The 25,478-nt window shown below is 35.1% G+C and overlaps 1 protein-coding gene across 2 annotated transcripts; it reads left to right on the top strand.

Moving 5' to 3' along the window:
- Positions 1-394: 394 nt before the first annotated feature.
- Positions 395-24,675, top strand: LOC121878136 (PHD finger protein 12-like). Of its 2 annotated transcripts, XM_042384148.1 has the most exons (16): positions 395-737; positions 4,703-4,917; positions 5,232-5,301; positions 7,159-7,429; positions 8,739-8,847; positions 9,273-9,405; positions 9,792-9,962; positions 10,469-10,828; positions 10,944-11,260; positions 14,048-14,113; positions 15,669-15,790; positions 16,049-16,294; positions 18,348-18,430; positions 18,992-19,198; positions 19,561-19,697; positions 21,064-24,675. In XM_042384148.1, the coding sequence occupies exons 1-16, from the start codon at positions 690-692 to the stop codon at positions 21,281-21,283; spliced, it is 2,775 nt and encodes a 924-aa protein (XP_042240082.1). In that variant the 5' UTR covers positions 395-689; the 3' UTR covers positions 21,284-24,675. The 2 variants fall into 2 exon arrangements, with proteins under 2 accessions (XP_042240082.1, XP_042240083.1); XM_042384149.1 differs by lacking the exon at positions 14,048-14,113.
- Positions 24,676-25,478: the final 803 nt, after the last annotated feature.

Below are 25,478 nucleotides of genomic sequence, written 5' to 3' on the forward strand. Positions count from 1 at the left end.
GTGCAGCAATTACAGGGAAACAGTAATTATCCTCTTGAAATACCTTATGACACTTTTGATTGCAAATAATATTATTTAACTCCCGGCAGACGACTGATCGGGTAAAGCCCGCGCTATTTTCTGATGCTTGCGCATGCCCACTTTGTTTTCTTTTTGGATAAACTCTTGTATCTGCGGGGCCTCGTAGTCTATACCTAAATTTAACAGCAAACTATCAAAATTTGGGTTTTGATAATACTTAATACTACAAAGTAAGAAATACAGTCTATATTGTAGTCCAAAATACTTTTTAAGTACCTTAAAACCCTTTATATACGATGTGCTTTTGTTTTATTTTCAATATTGTGGCTGGTTTGTTTGGATTTAGGAGTTTATATTTGTATCCGACATTTGCGCCAAGGATACATTTGTAAACTGAGGACTTTGACATAGTAATTTTTACTTTATACATTATAATGTTGATATGAATAACAAAGAGATAATTATATGTCATTGTACCAGTCTTGAAAAGGACAAATATAAAGGATAAATTAATAAGTGAGCAGTGTACACTGAGAACTCGGGAGATAAATGAGCGACACTGGCTGGTCTTTGACCTGAACTATAAAGTGCACGAAGGGTTGGCAAATTTGGCTAATGCCATGCAATAATAAGTTGTCTAGTCATAAAAATATAACCAGGTCATTGCCATGACTTCAATGGAGTACGATGTCGACTCTATGGGCGGCCTTATGCCGGTGAGTATGTATTTAAGTCTATTGAACACAGGGTGAGGTGCAGGAGGTCTTGGTCTAGTCGAGAGTATGGCGCCTCCATCTTGTAGTCTGATGGCCGTGAACCGACCCATAAGCTACACCACACTTCATATAATCATTGTCAAACTTTGTTTATGGGTTATAAACTATGAATAACACATTATAGAGGGAGACGTGAGCAAGGAAGATATGTGTGTAAAATGACAGGTAACCCTAGGACAGACAAATTTCTCAGTTGCCTTGATTTTTCATGTGTGTAATGTTTCAGTAAGACTTACCCACATTAAGCTCCTTGTTATTAAGACCAGATATAAGTATTTCACAAAAAAGTTGAAAGTGAACCTTGCGATTAAAATTGCATCTGGTGTCCATTTTATCGTAAACTTACCGTAAAAAAATAAACGCTTCTTTAACATACAGTATTTTCATCCTAAAATGAGGTTATATTAGTATTTAATGTTTAATTCAATTTTAAAAGGAAAATAGATTACAGTATAACATTTGATTTTGGCATAAAACTTAAAGCTTTTGATTTATTAAAATCCCAGATTCCGTACAAACCTTTTTTGTGCAGTTTATGCGAAAACTTACAGAAAGAAAGATTGAGATGATTGGGATGTTGTCTGACATCAATTTCCTGTAAGAATGGAAGGAATGCAAAGAAGTATAATTATGTTATGTTAAATTATCCCAGGACTATTATTGTTGTAGGCTGTTTATTCTAAAGCTACGGATGAACTTTCTGGTCAGCCTAATCTTCCTATTAGTCCATATATGCATGAGAGAATTTTATTTATTTTCATATTGGTTCATTGTAATTGTGACCTGAAATGAAAAGTATGGTTAGTAAATGATTTTGATAGCTAAGAGTACAGTACTGTATTTTCTTTCTGTTACAAATCATAATTTCAATCTTTCAGTGTACTTTATTTGTTGGTAACAAATTATTGAATATTTTTAGTACTAAGATGTTTATTGAACCATATAACAAGTTAAAAAATACCGTATGTATAGAGAATATAGCCTCCAGAAATGTCATGATAGCCTGCGGACTGCACAGACCACTTTAGATACTTAGTTTTTATGTTTATTATTAATATCCTGGAAAAGTAAATATATTAGGAACTAGGTAAGAAGATTTAAAAATTTCCATTAAATGCAGCTTTAGTAAAAATGAGAGGAAAATGGTTTTCATAGTTTTCTCCGTGGAGGCTTTATACCACCATGGTTTTCACCATGTCTTTTTTTTTATTTAATCTTACTCTTTCTTTTCCTCTTTTATGTCGGTTACCTTTGCTTTTGATAGTCTAGAATGACTGCATCTTCATGTATGTGTTTCTTATAATGCATAAGATATGAACCTGGAGGGTGAGGAAGGAAAAAATTAGTTTGGACTGCCATGTTTGCCTTCCTCCTAATAGTTAACAAGTTGACCCAAATCAACCAACCAAACATAAACTAGAATATAGCTAGATAATAAAAAACTTTCAATCCTAAAAACTTCAGTCAGGTTAGGTAGGTCTTTTTCATTAATTTATCTACAGTATGGTAAATAATTTACTTAACTGGAAAAAATTCTACATTGTTTAGGTATGAAATGCCACTAAGGTAAAGTAACCAAACTAATAATACAAAAATTGCCATAAATCGTTGTTATATTTTTCTATACATTATAATAATCAATATTGCTATAGGAATAATATAAGCTGCTGCCAATTTTTAATGATTATTTATTGGAAGGGTTTGTGTCTATAAAATGTTGTTTGTCTCTTGGTACGCGCATTAACTAGTAATTCCCCACGTTGTGGAGAACTGTGTTGAAAATGAAAACAAAGGAAAACCCAAACTAGAAAATTTTGCAATTCCTCCAGCCATTTTACTGAAGTGGCTCCTTCCCATGAGTCTGAGATTTAAACTATTAATTAATTTGTCTTTTTCCCCTTCCAGAGTCATTCTATGCATTAAAACTAACCTTTTGATAAAGATCCCATAAAAAAAGCATATACAGTAATTGGAGTCGATGCATAAGTTGTGTTTGTTAAAGAGATGGTGAATATTCTAGTACAGTACTGCCACTTTCTTACATGATATTTAAGATGGCATCTCTATTGATATGTTCCTTTTAATTCTTAAGCTACCGGTACCGTCAAGTCCGAAAGGGGTTCAAAGAAAAAATTTGTTTGAAAAAACATTTATAAAGTACACCACAGAAAGAAATCTATTTTTTTAAATATTGTAATAAATCCTGAGGTAACTTTAGTATTGTTGGTTTAGGTTTGGTTGGTTTTGAGGTTTACTACACAGTTGCTCAGCAGTTTATTCCTGCTAGAATCAGTTATAGGCCTAACTCATAGAAGCATTAGCCAATTTCCTGTTTTTAAAGTGAGTTCAAATTTGTACATTTCTTGCTCTGGCACCTGATTTGCATTGTATGAATTAAATCTGGTTTGGGTGAAAATCCTGGAGAAATGGAACCCTTTTTTGCCACCTTATTTCCTAATGCTATACTTTAGGCTTAGAGAGGATTTTTACAGATATATTGTTGTAAAGTATAGAATGAAGTTTATTGGGGGAGACAGGAAAAAATTTAGTAGAGGACTAAACTTTAGAATTTACAGTACACTACCTGTATACTGTATATAGAATGTACACTCTACACTTATACCTGGTACAGTGGTTGGCATGTTTTCAGAGATGTGGCAGATATATGTTTGTATACATCATAGCACAGTACTATTTATCCAGCTGAATGGCTTGAGACAACCTCTTAATATGGGTCAGACCAAAGTGTCAAGTTTGTAATCCTTCTCTTATCTATGAATTCTTGGTAGTTCCTGTTTTCTTATTGCTTACACTCAGGTTGCCAAATTTAATGTTATTGCCTCCTGTCTGGTATCTGTTGGACAGAGGTGGTGGCTAGGTGGTGTCATTACATTCCTTGTCCTTTTCACCTTTATCACTAACACTCAATGAACACTTAGGGCCATAGTTAAGGTCAAAATCAATGTTATTACTGTAGAATATTATAAGTGAGAGAATACAGAGCAGTACAGTACATTAGCACGTTAGAAAATCACAGCACTGAAACATTGCTCTACTCTGCTGATACATAAAACTAATTGCCACGGTTGGTGAAATGATATACAGAGTGAAAACTATGGATACAGTACATGGAATTCATGGTTTGCAAGGGTCTACTGTACTGTACCATGAACTTGCTAATGTCAAACTTCATGAAGGCTACTTGGACTGTAGCATACAAGCCAGCAATATTGTGTTAGCTGTGTACAGTACTGCGTGATTTAGCTAATAATTTCTGATAATGCATTTTTGTTTATTAAGCTAATAAAGAAAAGAAATGTACTCTGCGCATTAAAGACTGAAATAATTTTATTCTGGTAACTACATTTCTTTTAACTTGTTGATTATATAGAATTAATTAATATTAAATCCTCATGTATAACAAAGTTTCGTACAGTACATTACATTTACTGTATTGTTCACATGAATCATATTACAGTATCACATATCTCAATATACAGGTACAGTACAGTACAGTACAGTACATTACATAGCTTTACTTAGTTTTGGTGAAAAAGTTGAGTACCCTGTACATGTGTACTTTGTGAAATTTATGGCTTAATGGAAGTATGAGTTCAGCTGTTCATAAATTAATAAATGAGAAATTATGGCTTCTTTATTGTCAGTTCAGATGTATAATCAGTACTGTACATCGGTGTAAGGGTGGTGGTAGGGTAGGAAGGAGGCCTTACATAACCTTTTGCTTTCTTTCTGTAGGTCAAGAAAAATTTATTTCTGGTATGGAAAACGTCAGGATTTTTCAACATTAGGCCATATTGGAGGTAGCAAAGGAAAAGTAGAACATTACCCTTTTGTTCATTATAGTGAAGGAATACAGTATTAATGTATTTACTTTTATTGTACAGCAAATCCAGGCTCTGACTGCACCACCTGGAAGCCGGGAACCAAACAAACAACAGAGTGGTGGCTCAACCGGTTCTTCAAAAGAAGGTCTCGCTGCTCACCCATATTTTCGTCGCCCGGGTCGAGGTCACAACCACGACTCATGTGATGCGTGTGGAGAGGGCGGCGACTTAATTTGCTGTGATGTCTGCCCAGCTTCCTTCCACCTTATGTGCCAGTGAGTCTCCTGTTATAGATAGACAGTATAACTAGTACTGTATACTGTATATGCTTTAATAGCAGTGAACAAGCTGCAGATACAGTGAAGCCTCCACATAATGGACTATCCTCTCCCATGTAGTCCACGAGATAGAGGTTTCACAGTTTTTTCATTAACTTGTAAATTTATTATAGACTTTCATTATGGGAATTTTCCTTCTATGCAAAATATTTGGCACTTGTGTTTCTGTGTGTACTGTATACATTTATCAGCTTGCTATATTGTGTGTGTGTGTGTCTTGACTGGTTTAACAGTATCTCCTTGTCTTTCAGTGACCCACCTTTGGATGAGGAAGATATTCCTATGGGAAGGTGGGCATGTCATCAGTGCAAAGTTGCAGGGGTGAGTTTTTTGTTTATTCAGGCAATTGTTCTGTTCTCTGTTATGTCCTTCTTTGTTCTTGAAAGTAATATTAAGACAATGTATGACAGCAAAACTTATAAAACTATGTGTATTTTACGAGGTACAGGACTCTTATTTTCTTAGAAAATAACTAATGTTCTGGTTACATCACCAGACATTATTTGCTGTACATACTGTATTAGCCTAAGCTAATTTTATTAGGATCCAGCATTGGTTACAAGAAAAATAATCTAAGTTTCTTACCCATTGAAAATACTGTACAGTACTGTATATACTGTACAGTTCTCCCTCAATTTATGATAATAGAGTACTGTACAGTACTCTATTGTGTTCCTGAAAACCCTGTCATAAAATATATTGAATGTCTCCATTGTTTACCATTATAAATTGGGAGATACATTCCTTGAAAAAATTATTTTTCTTCCATATAATAAAAGACCCTTTGAAACACAACTTAGATATTTGCATGCATAAAAAATAAATGCAGTACAGTACAGTACAATTTAATGAAAAACAAAACTTCCACCCATGTACAGTAAGGTCTCACGGAATGAGAATTAGGCTTAACAAGTGTTTTAGGGTAAGAAAGTTCGACATATAAGCTTACCTGTAGGTTGCATTTTTATTTGTGGAGCCAAACTAGTCATGTTTTATCTGTGGTTGAGTGGGCAGCCAGGTAAGTATACTGTACTCTGAGGTCAAGTCATTGGCAGATTAATCCAGCTGGGTTAGACACAGAACATAGACAACATGGCAGTGTTTGTTTTCTGGGTACAGTGCAGTCCAATATTACCTGTTTCCTATGTCTATATTTCATATGTCTGCCAGCTGACTTGATGCACCAATTCTTCATCCTATGTGCTCATCTTTCAACAATTTTATTAAGCTCTTCTCTGCTACGGTAAAAGAAAATTATTCTGTATTCTTAAATTTCGTATTTAGTATACACTCAAATCTTTCATAAAGTAGATTTTTGGTTGGCAGATACTTTACGATACCAGACATTGCAGGTTTTCTCCAGGTACTTCAGTTTCCCTTGTTCTGTACTAACATTGGACAATATTGGAGAGTCATGACAAAGAACAGACTGACCACCTGAATGGCTAGTAAGCTGACAGGTGGTGGAAATGATAAAATAAAACATAAACTTCAGCTGTCAACTGTGTTATGACACCTCCGCTGTATCTGGTAGCATTGTGCTCCACCCATATGAGCAACTTTACATAAAGTTTGAAGTTTGTTTTAATTTTTTTTAATGAAAATATTGTACCTTGTATAATTATTTAGTTTGGATGCATTATGAAAAACAAGTTCAATAATTTGTGTATATGAGTTGACAACTCTTTTCAGCCTTGGGGTCAGAATATTGTATGTCTGCCAGTTTACAGTACTGTACTGTACAGTGTTAGAGCTTCAGCTCCAACCCACATAGATGAGCCATCACTGAACTTGAGTTATATTTATGAAATGATGTTTTATTTTTGGGTCTACGGCCAACTGAACAACTCCATGATGTTAATTTGGGGGTTTGTCAGATAATCCTTTTTCTATCGCAGTGCCATTATGGTAATTGGGAGTTGCCGGTTGATGGATTATCAGATAAGAGAGAGTCAAGCTGTACCATTTACCTTTCAAATCCACTTTCTCTCTTCAAACATTACCCTCATTTACCATCTGTTTTCAGAATAACTCCAACCTTTACCAGTAATGTTCACTATACAACCACCATTAACTTAATAATGACTCGGTTAGGTCTCTTCAAAAAAAATATCTAGTCTTATATTTGTGAAGAGTCTAATTGTTTTATTGAAGTTAAAACTATTAACTTTTCACCAGCCTGATGACGATAGAACATCTGTATCCAGCGGCAAGTCCAACAAGAGTGCCAAAGGCATTAAAAGGAAAGACAAAGAAGAGGAAAAGCCAACTTCTGCTGCAGGAAAGTCTGAGACCAATGACAAAAGAGTGTGTGCAGGGGGGCGAGAGTTTGAAGTTTCTGATTCCCCGCTGTTTACGCTCATCAAGGCTGCAGCTACAGTCAACCCTAAGCAGTTTACTCTCCCTTTTGAGATGACGTTGCCAGTTTGCTTTCCTGGTGAACCTAAAAGTATGTTTGGATTTCATTTGCATTGGTTTGTATGTTTAGCTTTTTGTCTGTGTATTCTTTTACTGTGCTTAGTGCTGGATGTGAGAGTAGATTTTGGATGGATGAATAATATATCCTAATTGATGATAGATGGATGTAAACAAAGTGAATGGACGAACAGTGGTCATCCATAGTCTTTAGTCGGTTACGTACTGTCCTCAAATAAAGTATGGTTACCCGTGAGGTTGATGTGGTTTGTGGTTTTGTGAGCAGTGTTGGTCCACTAGTTTTGGAACGGATGGGAAAGGCTATCACAACTATTGGTATATGTTCATCATTACATAATACTATATGTGGATCAAATTATCAGATAACAATATTGTGCAAAGAACTGACAGAATCCCAGAATCTCAAAATGACTAGTAATTTAAATTTTATTACTTCTGATATTTTATATTTAAATAGTATCAACCAGGCATATCAACATATGTCTATGCACTAGAGAACACATCATAGCATTTCGTCCAGTACAGTAATTCAAATTATAAAGATGGAGAAAGTAATGCTAATTTTTAGGAGGGACTCTATAGGTAGTTTAATTTATTTTATAATTTATTTTGAGTTTGCGATTTTGATAATTTTTCACAGATGCTGTATTATGTTTTATTGTGGATGACTTTGTTCAGCTTCTTAATGTTTGATATTACTCAGATTATAAATAAGATGCAGACAACATGAAATATTAAAATGAGAAGATGTTGGACTAAGTGTTGGCCACACCTTATTGAAGTGATGTGGAAATGTTTAGAGGAAGGAAAGTGAAAGATTAGTAAAAAGAATATATAACTCAGATGAAGATTGTAGGAGGGAGAGAGGGAGACTAAGAAAGAGATGGAGTGAGATATGCACTAGAAATAAGGGAGATGGACATTCATGAAACATCAATGTATAACTGGAGAGTGAGGCTTTGAGTGGTTTATAGAGATAGATATGCTGCTGATGGTTGATGTTAAATTATGTGAAGCAACAGTGATAACCAGATAGATGTTTGGGGCCTTGTTGATTAAGTGTGAGTTTATGTCATGTCTAAAGTGAAAGAATAGCTGGAGTGTAGTTAAACTATGGATGGAGTGAACATTGGATAAAAATAAGTCACCTCTAGTTTTGAAGACTTGTAGAAAGGAGGTATTTAAATAATTGAGAGTAATGATGTTAGAGAGAGTACTGAAGATCTAAGGAGCATTGAAGATTTGGATATTGGACATGTAATGAAGTCCAGAGGAGTCAATGTGGGTAGGGGCAGGTTTTGAAGTAGTTATGGTTTTTACAGGTACTGGTAAAAGCAATGGAACCAGAAAAGGAGGTCAGAAGAAGAAGGCTCATGAACTGGACAATGGATTAGTTCCTTTGCCTGCCAAGTTATGTTTTCAGTGCAACAAGTAAGTTACCGAACTGTACTTTTCTGTTATCATACTCTTATGTCAGATATTTCATGTTCCTTTCTGTAGTCAGGCTGTGTCCAGTTTACCCATTCCTATTATTAAAAATCATTTTGCCTTTATCACTCTTACTTTTTTTTGCACTACTGTTACTTAATTGCTCTTATTTCCTGATAGCTATGTGGTCATCTCTTCCTTTGAATTATGCTGGGTATTATGCTTATGTTAACTGATCAATTACAACTACATGACTCTGTTTTACATACTTTTAATACTGTATATGTCATTTTAGTTTATGGGTGGGTTAAATATCATTATATGCAGTATTATGTATTTTAAGTCGTCCCATACATTTTGGATTCTGTTGATGCAAATGTGTGTACCAGTACCATAAATAATAATACAATGGTTTCGCTTTTTAACAGGAGCTGTCGTATAGGTCCTCTAATACCCTGTGATTACTGCCAGTTGTTCTTCCATCTTGACTGTTTAGACCCCCCACTCACCACCCCACCCATGGGAAAATGGATGTGCCCAAACCACCCTGAACATTTTGTGGTAAGGAAAATGTGATGTTAGAGACAGATGTAGAGCTGCTCTGTTTTTTATTTATCTTCAGATGATTTAATAAACAAAAAAGAAAGTGAAAACTCCAGGAGCATTAGTACTGTATTATATATTTTACCAACATTTTCCAATTTTATATAATGGAGTTGGACAAGTATACTTTCTTTCTCAAATGGAAAACAATTGTAGTAATTGAAATGTCCATGTGATGTAATTACCAGCAACAATTTTACAGATTTGATAATGACTTTTACAAAATCAAGTCATCAATTTGTTGTACAGAAGAAATTTAATTTAATAATGTAATATTTCTATGAATGTACTTTTCTTGTAGTATTGAATATTACCTGTATTCTTAATTTCCTCCTCTCTTTCAGGACTCTACACTATTAACATCTCACAGTCTTAGTGAAAGAGTAAAATTATGGGACAAATTCAACGTGCCAGTAGATCAAGATTCAGTACGTTTGAACTTTCTACAGCGGTGCCATAGAAAAAACCCTCCCTTCCGGTACAAAGTTAAACGTGCCCTCAGGTCGAGAATACGAGTAAGTGAAAAAAATTATATTGTAAGTAACTTGTGCCTTATGATTTGATTGAAATTGGGTATTTACATTCTTATAAATTTCACAATTATACTTTATAATCTCTGACTTTTTTCAGAGTTATTACTGAAAATTCTGTACAGTATTACAAAATCTTTCACAGACAGTTTTCATCCTTTTTTTGTGTGCACATAACAGGGAATGAAAAATGAGAGGAACAAAGTTAAATTTTGGGAAGGCATGAATAATTGAATTGAAAGAGATATTTAGATGTAAGAGCAATGTGATGGGGAAGCTGATGGAATTTGGGGGAAAATTTGGCAATGGAGAGAGACAGATGGAAGTGTACAGAGAGAGGTGTTTGATGTAGACAATACACAGTTTAAAAGGAAAAAAATCCATATGTGTACATGGAGTATTATTGTCGTTAATGTTGTGTGTGTGTGTGTCCGTCCGTCTTTATGGGTTTATGGATATGTTTGTGTTACCGTGAATCTTGCTATTTCCAGGTGCCACTAGCTGTCAAAGAGCAATACTCGGAACCGCCAGACTTGCTTCCCTGTAATGGCCCTCCCCAACATCTTCTTCCTCCTGTTTTTGAACAAAATACAGAGGCTTCCACTGCTACCACTGTACCTCCCACCACTGCCAACAGGATAGCTACCACCTCAGTTACATCATGTGGTAGTACAACTCTCTCTTCTTGGTTACATCAGCAAAATTGGCGAGGATTAGATGTGAAGGAAGAGCGAGTCGAAAATTCGGAAATTATCCTGGATGGGAAGGAAGCACCAGATAAAGAAACAAAAGTTGAGGATAAGAGAAGTGAAACAGAAAGAAAAAAGCCAACAAAAGAAGAAATGGATGAAGTAATTTTAACAATATCTTCTTTTCTCTTTTGCTACTTAAAAGATGAATTTTATGCTGTAGTTGTATCATATGTATTTGTTGGAATATAATGCTTACTGTTATTTTGTATTTCAGTGGCTGGCAGGATTATTATGTTTACAAGCCAGTATTGTTAAGCACATGGCAAATAATACTACAAGTGGCTTAAACAAAACACCAGAGAAGCAGAGAGAAATGAACGGTCCCACATCTTTAGGTAGTACTATGGATACTTCTCCTCCTCTAGAGAGACCGGGCTGTATGAATGGGGACTTAAGTTCTCACGACCTGAGCAGTAAACACAACAGATTCGCAGATCCTCGAAGACAACAGTCAATTATAAACAGTAATTTTCAGCCTCCACCTCCATATCTGCCTGCAAAAAAGGGAATCTTAAAAAACCCAAAGGGAAAGTAAGTATTGACTACTTTATTTTATTGTGTTCTCTTTGGCTTCTAAAGTAGTATATAAGTACCTGTACTCTGTAAGCCCAGTTGTGGGAATTGGAATCCTGATGAAAATTGCTTTATTTTAGTTTATATATATACTGTACATCTCTTATCTCTACTCTGCCTTCATTTTTGTTTGGGTTAAATCAAAGGGTGTAAGATCCTTAAAGGAGAGGATGCATAGCAGGGAGAATGATGCAGAATAAGTACGGAGAACAACAAGAAAAGGCCGAAACACTTGTGCTGTACTCGCTCGTATCATTAACTTGCATACACAATATACAATGTGACTCGCAGCATCCATATCGATTCATAACTTTTTATATTATTTAACTGTCTATAAAGTTGAGTTCCCAGGTTTGTTTATGTTACCATAATCACCTACAGATATGATTGTTTGTGATCAACATTCATTCTTTGAGCATTGTTTAACATGATACCTTCAGACCTCACAAATTCATCTACCTGTATAATAATCTTGTCATATCTTTTTTTTTTTTTTGCAAGTTGCTTTCAATGCATTTTGTTGTACAGAAATTTGTTCTAAATACATCTCTCACCTGCTATGCATACCATGTACCTACACCATCAATTCTCCAAACTCCCATTATGCTTGAAACATTATATCTTTGTTGCTCTTGGTTTTGATCTGTCACCACTTTTAGACTCTACCAATGAATACTTTGACAGCTTTCAGTAACCTTCTGCATACCATACAAAAGCAGCATTTTTCCTTATTACATTCTTATACAGAGTCCATAAAAAACTACATATACTTTCTTCTTTTTTCTAAGATTTGCCAGCTGTTCTCACTCTGTGGGCTGCAGTTAGGAAGGTCATCCTGCTGTAAAACTTTGCTTCACTTGTCTGTTGGCAACTTTGCCACCAAAGCTGTGCCCATCCCCTGGTCTCTGCTACATTTTCTGTGATGGCACCCTGGGTTTGTGGTGGTGAGGGGATCCTGTTATGATTTTAGCAAACAGCTACTGTCAGGTAATCATGGCTAACCCACATATATGTGGAAAGTGGCTGTAAAACATTGAAGAAGGTGATGTTGATTACAGTATTATTATTATTATTATTTTTACATACAGTATATCAGCATTAAGCCTGATAAAGCACAATGTAATAACTACCAGTTATCATGCTGTGTATATTAGCTTAGAAGCCCATGAAGATTAAAAAAAGAGAGGAAGCAAAAGCAAATATACTGGTCTTTGTGCCAGTATATGATCAATACATCTTCCTCCTTTGCTAAGACGTCTCTGCCTCTCCCCTGTAACTGGTTCTGTAATGCTATGTACACAGTCAATAACTATTCTCCCATGTACAGTTGCCACCATTTATAATGGGTACAGTGGCTGCATGTTTTGTGAGATGTGGCACCACTGTTTGTTTACAATTTAGTAACAAGCAGAATAGACAGAACTACCCTCGTTGTAGTAAACAGACTTAGGGTACGAAATAAGTAGCCCTCCTCTTATCTGTGAATGCATGCATTTCTGGCATGCTTATAGTTTTAATATAGATTACCAAGTAGAATGTCATTGGTTCTTATCTGTTGTTGGTGTGGTGAGGGGGTGTCACGTAAGGAGTCGGGGGGGATGGGGAAGGAAGGAGGGGTAGTGGTCAGGTGCAGTGACACACTTATGTTTGGTATGCAATGCACAGTCTGTGAGTAATGATATTTTATGTTGTTTTTGGTGAAATGCTGACGTGTTTTTTAATGAAGATTGGGGCACAGTATTAAAAAACTCTTGCATGTTCTAATACTGCTGTAATTGAGAGGAAATATTTGTGTTCAAACAGTGGTGCCACATTTCCCAGAACATGCCAGCCACTGTACCTGTTATAAATGGTGGCAAATGTACTTTACCAGCTATAGTTAGAAGACTATTTTCTTTATAATTCATATACTGTCTTTCTAGCCTTGTTTTTATACATGACAATAATAACTGCATTCCTTCAGTCATCTGGAACAGGACCTTGTCCAACTACTTCAGTCAACCATTGAATTTTTCTGCAACCATTCAATTCATAAATTTTCCTCTAACTTTAATTTCATTTACTACACCACCTCACTGTCAATAGAACTCACACTTCAGAGAAGGATGAGTATGATAGTGGGGATGTGTGTGTGTGGGGGAGAGTGAAAAGCATATTGGTACGTTAGTGAATGCTTATACTGATTCCCTTTGTTTTAATCAGCATAAGTTAAGGATATAAATGAATTTATTAGTAGTTACAGCTTCTTATATACCCTCACATTAGTTCTAAGAAGACTCGTAGATTAAATCCATCAAGTCTATGGGTTCCAATCCTAGCTAACCCTCCACATTGATTGCATGCACAAATTAAACAATTAGCACAACTCTCCCCTCATAACTTATCTCTTAGAAAAGGCTTATGAGAAGAAGAGTTATCACTGAAGGCTTACAGGTGATCAAGTGTTGGTGCCACAGTGATGTAACCTCTCTTTCCATTGTTCACATTCAGCTACTTTGGATTATCCTGAAACAATCTCAATCCAGCTGTGTCCCCTGGTTGATGGTCATAGGCCATTCTGCTTTGTAAGCATTACCAGTGTTAATTAGTGCATTTGCTTCTTACTACAGTATTAGCACTCGGAAGATTTTCAGTCGTACCACACAGTCCTGCATTATGAACATCATAAAGCGCTTTCCAGCCTTTGTTTGTTGTTTTGCTGTAAGATTAGTTCGTTTGTCCTAATGATCTACTTGTCTCTTCAAGCTGCAGTCCGTTGGCAGTGCAGGCTCTTAACAACAACGTGTCAAGGGGAGAACCCAATTTCTTGGTGTAAGTAACTTGGCCCATCAATTGAGGATAGTGTTTTGTAAACAAAAGGGCATCTGGCCCTGTGGATGAGAGGATTCAGATTGATACTGAAATTATAGAACCCGAAGTTCTATTTCAAATGTTGGTTTGGAGCTAATTGGAATTCTTCTTATGGGGTAATGAACCCTCACACAAAATTTGCTGCCAAGTGGGTTGAACGTGCTTTTCATTGCTTAGCATTGGAATGTGAGAAAACTTTTTCTGGAGATTGTTTTTCAGTTGAATGGGATGGGATTGGTTAGTGAGAAAGGTTAGGTTCTGATTGGGTTTTAGAATAACAATTGCTAGAAACTAACTTACAGTTACTTTAGATTATGTAAATGCAATAACAATAAATCTTAACCTACACCACAGCCTGAGTTACACTCTAATGAAAATATTTTAACCTTATGCAGTAGAACATTATACATGGGAGTCACTCTAGGGTCCTATCTCAGGCAACACACTCGGAGGGAAACTTGTTAGACTTTCCTTCGTACTGTCTCTCTTTACGTTTTATTAGATGGTTCTCATTACTGTACATGTCATTTTTTATGATTCTCTCACTACACATACTGTATTGATGTTGGCTTAAGTAATCTCTCCATTATCCAAAATCCCCAATCCTCAAAACTGTCCATTACCCGGATTTTTTTCTTTTTTTTTTAGCCTTATGAGAAATTCCGGGAAAAAATCACTGTTCCATGCATCATACGCCGACACTTGCCGAGTGCGTGGGTGGGTAGGCTCAGGGCAGTGTGCTCATGAGCTATAATTGGCTGCTACTGTCATGTGACTGCATGGGATACCTATAATTGGCTGATGAATCTGACAGCCTATCTCGTCAAACTCAAGCATCATGACCTTCCTGGTTCATTATATGCTAAACATTTCATATGGGGTGTGTTGTTGTTCAAACCAGGAACTTCTGCCTCTCCCTCCTTTGGGCTTAAGCTGGCTTTGGATCATGAGAGCCACCTAGAGGAGGGTAGTAACCAGAAATGAAAGATTTGTTCTGAAACCCCATTTTTGGCTGGAACCTCAAGCTAAGTGGCTTGGATATATTCCCCCTCTTTCCTTAGGTTCTTGTCTAGTTCGCTGGAATTAAACCAAAATGCTTTGATAAACCCTATTTTGTGCAGAGCTGTAGGGGCAGGCCCATCTCTACCACATGATGAGGAATGACTCATTGGGCTTCAGATCTCTTGAGACCTGTTTTTTCCTTTTCTTGGGGAGGGGAAGCAGTCACTCTTATCATATCATACTTGTTTGAGATCATTAGAGCAAGGAGAATGGAAGAGTACTTATTTTATGTCTCTTCTGAATTAACAGTATAACTTGGGCTAACACTGGAGGTTTTATGGACTAAAGGACTGCAGTCTAAGCTCCTATGTATTATAAGAACCACTGTCAGAAAGGGATTTTTTGGTGAATCCTCCATTATCAGTTACATATTTTTGCTCTTACTGTTGTTTACAAGGGAGCTTTGGCTACTATCTGGGGTAACAGCATCTAATGTTTTTTTCTTAACTTACAGGGGCGTCACCAACCCTGGAACAAAGGCTCCCAGACATAGAAAACAAACAGCTTCTGAGATATTGTCTGAAACATTGACATCCTTGGCTTCCTCCCTTCAGAGCTCAATTACAGGCAAACAAGGTGAGTAAATACTGTAATAATAGGTTCAATCTTAACAAATGGACTTTGTATCCCTTAATTGTCATAAGTGTTAATGAAGGGACAGGATTGGTTGGGGTCAAGGTAATGCAGCAGGCTTGTGTCGTCATATGTTTAGAAATCATGTAAGGAGATAAATTTGTAATACTTTACAACCTATATTTTTTTTAATAAATTGGCTACATCCGTTACAATCTCCTTTACAATCTTTTTACAAATTGTTTTGTATTCCATCATCAGAGGTGTCATTGAGTCAGTTGGAGCGTTCAGTGGTAGATGTTTTGGCATGGCAGCGTTTAGAGGAGTTATTGTGCCCTCCCAGCCCAGCACCTGCACCTATCGTCACCCAGCCTCTTCCAGCCCGAGCTCTGCTCTGCCCTCTTGTTCCAGATTCACACCTTCAAGATTGGGCTGTCAAGTCTCCTACACCGTCCTACAGTTCTCAGCCAGTGGCTATGACTTACAGAATAATTCGCATAGGAAAAGGTAAAGATTTTATCCATCTCATTATTGCAAATATGCCTTTTCAAATTTGAATTAAGACTTTGTATATATTATCATGTTTTACACATAACTTTCAATGTGAAGATTTGCATATTTAGTTCTTTGATATGAAATTTCCAGAGAACATTGAAAATCAATTGAGTGTGGAGGAGGTAAAAATTAGGAATTATAGAAAATGGGGGAGGACTGCAATTGGTACCCAGAGTGTGCACTGTACAGTATATTGATAGTTTAGTGGTTTAATTAATTTTGATTTAATGACAAACTTTTGAAATTTTTTAATAGATTTGGGGAGATAGGCAGAACATTTTTAAAATTAAAATTCACAAAAGCTGTTCATGAGTTTTTCTGAAAATTTCAGGGATGAATGCCACTGATACCCAAAGTATACTCATGAAGGTATTAGTGGCTTCTGTCATTTATGTATTTTTATTAATATCATTAGATTTTCAAGGAGCCATATATTAAAAACTGGTTCATAGTTTTTTCAGGGATAATGCCACTTGGTGCTCAAAATATGCTTTGTATGGGATTACTGGCTTCATTCATTATTAAATTATGAAAAACAAAACAAAAACATTTCACTGTCTTTGTGATCATGACGAGCTACAGAGCCACTTGCTGTAATTTTAATTATGGCCCCAGTTTATGGAGTTTAGGCTGTACCCTTGGTATTGTTAATATTATTTACAATTGTTAGTCTTTACTTTAAGGTCTTATCAATAATGAAACAGTAGTCATCCAATCTGATGGACCTGATCATCTAATGATACTTAGTTACCTCTTATGAAACTTGGCAATTGTGACCTATTAAGACTTTTATATCTTTCTATGGTCATGCACTATTGCAACCTGTTACAGTCACCAGACTTCACATGTCTTCATATGCATGATCACCCAATATGACACTTGTCACCTCTTAGAGAACTTGATCACTTTGACCTATTTTTGGGGACCCCCAGGTACCTCTCATCAAAGTCTGAGTCACACTGGCTGTAAAGTTTAAAAGAGGATATTTTCCTGTCCACTTTTACTTTTGAACCAGCTGAGGAATTTTAAAGATACTGTAAAGAAACATTAAAGTCAATAAATTGATGATTCACAAACAACTCCCAGCTTCCCTGTCATGAAGGCTTAGTAGACAGATATCAAGACAGGGTACTTTTGTGTTTACTCTAGAACTTTGAAGTAGCTGAGGGATTTCAGTGATAGTTGCCAGAAATATCATTGTCAACAGGAGTGTTTGTTGTGAACAACTCTCAGGTCCCTGTCATTAAGATCAAGGTTACAATTTTAAGTCAGCCAAAAGTTATTATTTTTATTTTATTATTATTTTTTTTTAATTGGTGAATAATATAAGATTTATACTCGATGAGTCTGTAGTTTTGTGGGTGTGTGCATGTGTGTTTTTCATTAGTAATTATCATGCCATGAATGTTTACTGTATGATATATGGAGAGGAGAGCTAGGTGTAGGACAAGAATTCTTTGGGGAGAGATTGCAAAAATGACTTAAGTGTTAAGAACCAAAAGAGAGTCTGTAAGACACAGCACAGTATGGAGAGCCATCATCGTTTACTCACACCTAACCCACGCAAGTATGTAAAGTGGCTGTAAAATGATGATGGTGATGTTTTATTAGTTAGGAAACAAAAAGATAGATGAATATCCCAAAAAGAAACAAATACATGCTGGGTATGTAAGGGGGAATAGTTTTTACCAATTATTGGCCACTTGGTTTTACTATGAGTGGAAGATTGGTAAAAAGACTGTATAATTCAGAGGTGGATGGAAGAAGGGAGAGGGAGTGGTCAAGAAGGTGATGGAAGGATGAGTTGAAGGACATACTAGAAGCGAGGGGGATGGACATCTAGGAAGCTGTGAAGTTGTGAGTGATAGGAGAGTATGGCATCAAGTGGTCCTACTCGCCCTATAATAAATAGTAGGAAGAAATGGACTGAAAAAATGTTTAGTGTACGTATTTGTATTATTATTATTACCTGTATTATTACTATTTAATGTGTCTTTCTTTACAGGGAGTCACAACCATGTGGACTTAAGTACTTATGGTCATTGTAATTACATATCCCAGGAACATGCTGCAATATTTTTTGATGAGGTAAGATTTTAGCAGTTATTACAAAAAATTCACTGAGGGTGTAATTTTGTGTGAAATTATCGGGTGCAGTACAAAATATTACCAAAGTTTTACACGCAATCAAAATTATTTATTTTTTTATTTTTTCTCTCAAATAACTGGGTAATTTCTACTTTCTCCTCTTCGTGTCCCTTGTTAAGACTCTTGTTGAAGTTATGCCATTGTTTTTGTCCACTGTGAAGGGAATGATCCAAGCTTTAAAGATATAATCCTGTGGCAGCTTGCACACCAGTTTGATTTGTACCAACTAGATTGAAACAAACAAAAACACCACCTGGTGGCTGGATCACAAACTATTCCAAACAGGACTTTTTGTGAATATGTACTCTATATGGGTAACTCAACTGTTTTGGTAAAAGGTGTCCAGATGCTACAATGTTAACTGCCTGTGGTTCCAGAATTGTTTTTAATTTTTTTTTTTTTTATAATGGAGCCTCATTAATTCCTGGGCAGATCCTGTATAATCGATACCATTAAAGCTAAAAGGTTAGTTATAAATTGTTGTTGTTTGTTTTCCTGCAGAATACTGGTCACTACGAGCTTCTTAATTACAGTCCTCATGGGACTAGAGTTGACAGCGTTTTATACCGATACGATCACAGCGAGAAAACTGTAAATCATGCACCTCCTCCTCCACTTCTCCAACAAGTCCGAGCCATTATTAACCAAAGAAGAGGCCAGCTTCCAGCCAGGCCTTCTGAAGAAACCATGACAGATACTCCAGGACAAGTGAGTTCATTTTTTTTTTTTTTAATTTCTCTTTCTCACAATCTCTTATTCTTTCTTCTTTTTTTTTCTCCAATTTTTCTCTTAGTCTCTAACTCTGCATCTTCTCTTTATCTCAATTTGTATGTGTATTTTGTTTTTTCCATTGTTGTTAATGATTTTGATTTTATATATAACAGATGGTAGAGTGTCCATGTTAAAATACTGGAGTTTAACCACAAAATAAAGAAAAATGGGAGTAATTTAGGGTGACGCAAAATAATGAAAGCAAAGTATCAAACTATGACATTAAGAGTCGACTGGATATCTTTGTCATGATACTTCCTGTGGATAACTATCATAATTTTTCATATCTTTTCCTTCAGACTTTGACCCGGTGTAACTGTAAATCTGGGAAAGGGAAGACAGGGAGCACATCCAAGGTTACAACATCAGTTCCCCTTGGTAGTGGTGGCTGGGAAGGGGGTGCTGTCCTTCATCATGGATCACATCTTAAATTTGGGTGAGTATTGATATCTTAAATGTCTTTTATTCTTGGTAATCTCATAAAGTTTCTTGTGGCAGACCAGTTCCCTCATTTAATACTACCACCCATCTTCATATCATTCTTTAAACACATTCCTAAGAAATTCAAATTCTTGTGTCTCAGTGGTCTGATAATAAATGGAAATAGATTAGTTTACATCACTGCAATAGTTTTAGAATTTTTAAGGAAACGTTATTAATTAAAATATACAAGGACCATTATTTAAACAACCAATACATGTTGTCACCCTGAACAGAGGCAATGCTTTCTCATGCTTGGTCATTTTTAAAACCTGTCTAACCTTGTAGGAAGCTGGTCATGTGTGCCTATATTTTTCCACATTATACCGACTATATGCTTGGGAACTATTTTCTCGCACAGAAGCTCACACTTTGACTGCAAGCCACAAACTTTGCCTCAATAAATTCGTTGTGAAAGAGCAAAGAACAAATCTGCGAACAACATGGCCTTCTTTACACTTTTCAAACCATGCTAAATACTAGACAGAACTACCCAGCCTGAAATTAAAAAATGAACTAAACCTACAGAAAGGGTCTCAGTTAACTTCAGCATTCATGTTTTGAAGATACTGTACTGTACCTTCCATACTTGTGTATGCAGTTTGACATATTACTTCAAAGCTCCTTCTTTCCATCGTGGAAAATAGAAAGATAAAAATAATTTTCAACACATATATGAACTATAGTTTATACTGTACTGTATTTGTGTTGAAAATTTTGTCTCTAAATTTTCAAAATTGAAAGATAAAACTGATATACTGTACTGAATCTTCAAAGTCCATATATACTGTAGTTAAGAATTATACTGTATTATCAAAATGTAAAAAAAAAAAAATTGTAGTTCTTCCTGTTGGTTTTAAATTTTCAGATTTCAAAGACGACTGAGCCAGCCTTTTCCTATTTGATCTTCGTCTAGTGTTTATGGTGAAAGATTGGTAAAATTAATGTCAAATTTTTTATAAAAAATAGTACTATAAATCCTAGTTCCAGTATTTCAGAGTCTAAGAATATGGAGTTTTTCTACACAGTATTTTACTGAGAAGAAAATGCAAGATAAAATAACCATAAAGGAGAGAAGAAAAAGATACTGGAGAAATTAAGACTTAAGAAAAGAAGAGAAGGGAACCCCAAAAAGTAGTGTGTAAAAAATGGAAAGAGGTGGGACATACGGTAAGAGGTGAGAAAAATATGAGGTAGAAAAGTAACCATGTACATTCTCCTGGAGGCATTTTGACTACAGAAAAGTAAGACCAGTCAGTCTTTTTACTTCCAATAGATTAATACTGCACAGAACAGTATTCATATTTCTCTCTCATTTGCAGATGCTTGCAGTTTGTGTTCAGCATCGTGGAGGAAGCTAGTAAAGCAGATTGGGTGGAAACAACCATTAGTACATACCTTAAATTCTTCAAGCAAGAAGAAGAGGAGCAAGAGGAGGAGGAGGCAGCAGCAAAGGTCAAGGAAGAGGTGGAGGAAGATGACGAAGAGGAGGAGGATGAAGAAGAGGCAGCAAGAAAGGAGGAAAAGAACTCAAAATCGTGAGAAATAAAGTTTTAGTAATTGACCTATTTATACTGAAGTTTCTTGACTGTATAGTTGCAGTACAGAAAGTTGTTTTCGAACAGGAGTGTTTATGAATAAGCGTGAGTAAATACACCCTTGTAATGTTAGAAAGAAATTTATCAGTCTTAGGTAAATTACAAAATTATAAGAGAATTATTTAATAGACTAATAACAGAGTTCTTTGTGGACTCAAATGTTTATTTTGAAAAGTGTTGTGTATGAAGACGGAATTTGTTGAACCTTGCTCCGATGTAAAGAATATTGTTGTAAAAAGTAAAAGTTATTATTTTATTACTAATGACAATGGACAAGAAAAGAAGGAAAATTGTCTATAAATGATGGGGTTGTGAATTTTGTAAAAGAAAAAAGAATCTCCATGACTGATGTGTTCACATATACTCGACCAGTCATATAGAATGCTCTATTACAGGTGAATGAGAAATTTCATGTCATGCCCAAAATTGATACGTTTCCCTACGTTGTCTACCCCTAAACCCGATGATCAGTGGCAGCTCAGCACCTTGGGTTTTGTAATTAATCTAACCAGATAACTGTCATGTATGGCTGGGAGGTTTATGCACAAATACAAAATAGCAATGTAGCCGAGATGTAAAAGTTTTTAAACTAGTACATATGATGTGCTGCCTACTGTTGGTACTCTGGAAGTGTTTTGCCATTTCTTACTACTGATCATCAGACTTTTCATCTGATGGTTGCTTTATCAGCATTTTGTTATATGCATCTTTGTAATTTTATCCAGGTTCTTAAAGAAGATGATGTTGGTACATGGTTGTAGCTTATATTTTCTGTACCAAAAAGCCACTGTGTTACCTAAAGCTCTCAATATTGAACAATCTATATGTATTTTTAGTGCTAATATATTATGTAAATGGTAATGTATATATTACTTAAACTTTAATTCATGTCCTTATACATTAAAGAAATATTGTACATAATGTACAGATTTAATGATGTTATTTTATATTCATAAAGTACACATTACTTCAGTATCCTGTCTTCTTACCTGTGACTGAAGAGTGTTACCGGACCATCTCCCACATACTTTCACTCCACTTCAAAATGTTATTTACTCACACTTTATATACGGGTGTCTGTTGAAGAATGTAGTGGCTGTACACACACTCACCTACACAAAATCACATACAGGAGTGAAATTTTGTCTGGAAACATAAAACATTGATAATGATCTGCAGAAAGAGCTTCAAGGTATTTTTTTAAACCTTTAACATACAATACTCATTATAATTGCATATGATAATAATAATAATAACAACAGGCTTCTTTCATGTCTTGTGTTTTCTTAATTTTTGGAGGAATGTTACAATACTTTTCAACACTGACAAAACTCAAATCTTGGTATGTTGGTGATGGTCATGGTGCATTGTACCTGATATTAGCATGGTCTTATATCAAGTGAAGCATTCTCCGTAGGTGTTTTTTGAGGACTTTCATTCCTTTTCATTTGGAACTGCCTAAGATATTTTCATACAGAAAACAAAACCAATTTCTGCAATGGTCTACATTTTCTACATAAAGCCAATGAAGCAAAAGTTAAAATCACTTGAACTGCATTATATATTCCAGACTACCTAAAAATAACTATGCATATTTTAATTTTTTGGGGTCACAACTGATTATAAATTCAGTTGACTCATGATATACTGTATTCACTATTAATGAATAGGTTTGCTCTTGACTAGTGGAGAAACAATTTACATCATTAATTTATAATCAAATATGTGATGAGCATGAGGGAGTTTTCCGGAGCATACTGATAACACCAGATAATAGAGTAACTGTCAAAACGAGACATGCTTTTATTTTGAAATTATTGAGTATAGAACAATAGAGAAAAGTTAGTGCATCTACTTAAATGACTAATGTTTCCTAATTCCAAACACAGCCTTGGTATATAATTAATACAATTTCCCAGTTTATAAGATCGGTATAAAGTGTATTTTTTGCCTGAACTCTGAGTAGTGCGATTCCAGTCGAGTATTTCTATTTTGTAGTTGTGATTTAATAGAATAAGTTGCATTGATCATCCAGTTCAAACAACCCCTTCATTATGAGTCCCCAGATATATCTTATGTACTACAGGTACTTGCCAATAAATTATTAGAACTGGTTTCCATCTGTATTGTTCAGGCATACTTTTTCACTCAGGTCAGAATTATTTTCAAGTTTAATCCAACTCAGCATTAATTTTACAATATAAATCAAACTCAAAATGTGCTGTTGTCGTAATTTTGTCAGGATTTTTGTTATCCAATCTGTGATAGCATATCTGTACCTGTTGAATATGGGTACAGTATAAGTATTTCTCAAATCACTTCTTTCAGAGTCTACTTCTTTTGGCCTTCCAGTTATGCTTATTCAGGGCATTTTTTTTTTAATAGTACAGTAATTCATGCTAAAATTTAAAGTGCATACTTATTTGTTCCCAGATTCAAAATGTGCATAAAGAATTGATTGGAAAAATAATTAAAAGCATACCTTCTCCAGTCCTTAATGGAGCCACAAAATGAGATTTTTTTTAAAGCAATTATATTCTAGTACAGTATATTTACTTTCTGTATAAAGTATACTTCACTTCTTTAGTGTATAAATGTATAAAACTTTACAAATTTTGCATAGATTTTATGAATAAAGTTATATAGTTGTTTATGCAGCATAATTACTATTGGAGCTTAAATATCTTTATTGGGGGATAGATAGCGCCTGCTTTTCCATCATAAAAAGTACTTTAAAAGTTGCTAACTTAACAACAGGAAACAATATCTATGTAAATATTCAACATTTTATTTTCAATAAGATGTATATTCAGTATCATATATATATATATATATATATATATATATGCGGGGCTTTCACAATGTTTTATCTCAGGAGGTACTGTACTTGTTAGTCATCAGGAGATACTTTTAAGACTGCTTGTGGGCTGCCAAAGTCCTCACATGATTTTAAATGTGACTGCTCTACTGCAATAAACATTTTGCTACATAAAACTTCATAAAACTTTTCTGACTTTGAGGTTTCGTAAAAATTATTACGATTGTTATATATTTTTGCAAGGTCCCACATTTGAGCCAGTACCAAGTGGCAAGTTTAGGTAAGTAAAAGTACTGAATACCAGTCAGTTTTGAAAGCCCTGTATATGTATAGTTCATACTAATTCATCATCAGAGCAATTTAATATTGTGCTGCAGTAAAGTAATATCCTTATTTCCATATTTGCATCCATATTGTCTCCTTCCTATGTAATAATTTACTCAACTGGTTTTTTCCTTCTACTGCATCCTATGGAGCCTAGATCTTTCAGATATACTGTACAATATATATATATATATATATATATATATATATATATATATATATATATATATTCAGGGTGAGTACAGACTAGCTGTACTCACCCCTGAAGATGTGAATTACACAAAGCGCTTGGGAACTTCGTGTTTTCTTCTTCCTTGTGGTTATCAATATACCTAGATCACGCGCACCTACAGTGATTTACTTGCATATATATATATATATATATATATATATATATATATATATTTTATCATACGGTATTTGTTTTCCATCATGAATACCTGGAATGCTGCCATCCAGTAATCACGACTAACCCATACAAGTGTGGAAAATGGCTGCAAAATAATAATAATGATGATGACACTTGCTGTACTGTATAAAACTTGTTTCCCATCTTCGAAATTTAATCGATCACACTTTTTTTCATCTCTAACACTTATTTTCCATCTTCAACATATATTGCACTTGTTTTCCATCATCAACATTTGTATGAACGTTTTTCATAATCTTTTTTAACTCTTTTTACTGATCCCTTCATAGGATGACAATTTTAACATCTTCCATGAAAGTAATGGAAAACGGGCTTTACTATCCTTTCACCCACACTTATTACTATGTAGTATTTAATTGTTTTAATTTCAAGAGGCATTATTTTTAATTCACTGCTGTCACTGTACAGAACTTTGATTTAAGCTACTTAAATAATGAGCGTGTTATACGAGTATCACAAAATCTCACAAGAACGTACTTTTCAGAAAATCTGATTTATTGTTGAAAGTAACTTTAATTATTATATTTACATAGAGTAACCTATATTTATTTTTTCCTTTTTCTTTTA

This window comes from Homarus americanus, unplaced genomic scaffold (genome assembly GCF_018991925.1).
Source record: "Homarus americanus isolate GMGI-L3 unplaced genomic scaffold, GMGI_Hamer_2.0 scaffold45562, whole genome shotgun sequence".
In the NCBI taxonomy this organism is placed as follows: domain Eukaryota; kingdom Metazoa; phylum Arthropoda; class Malacostraca; order Decapoda; family Nephropidae; genus Homarus; species Homarus americanus.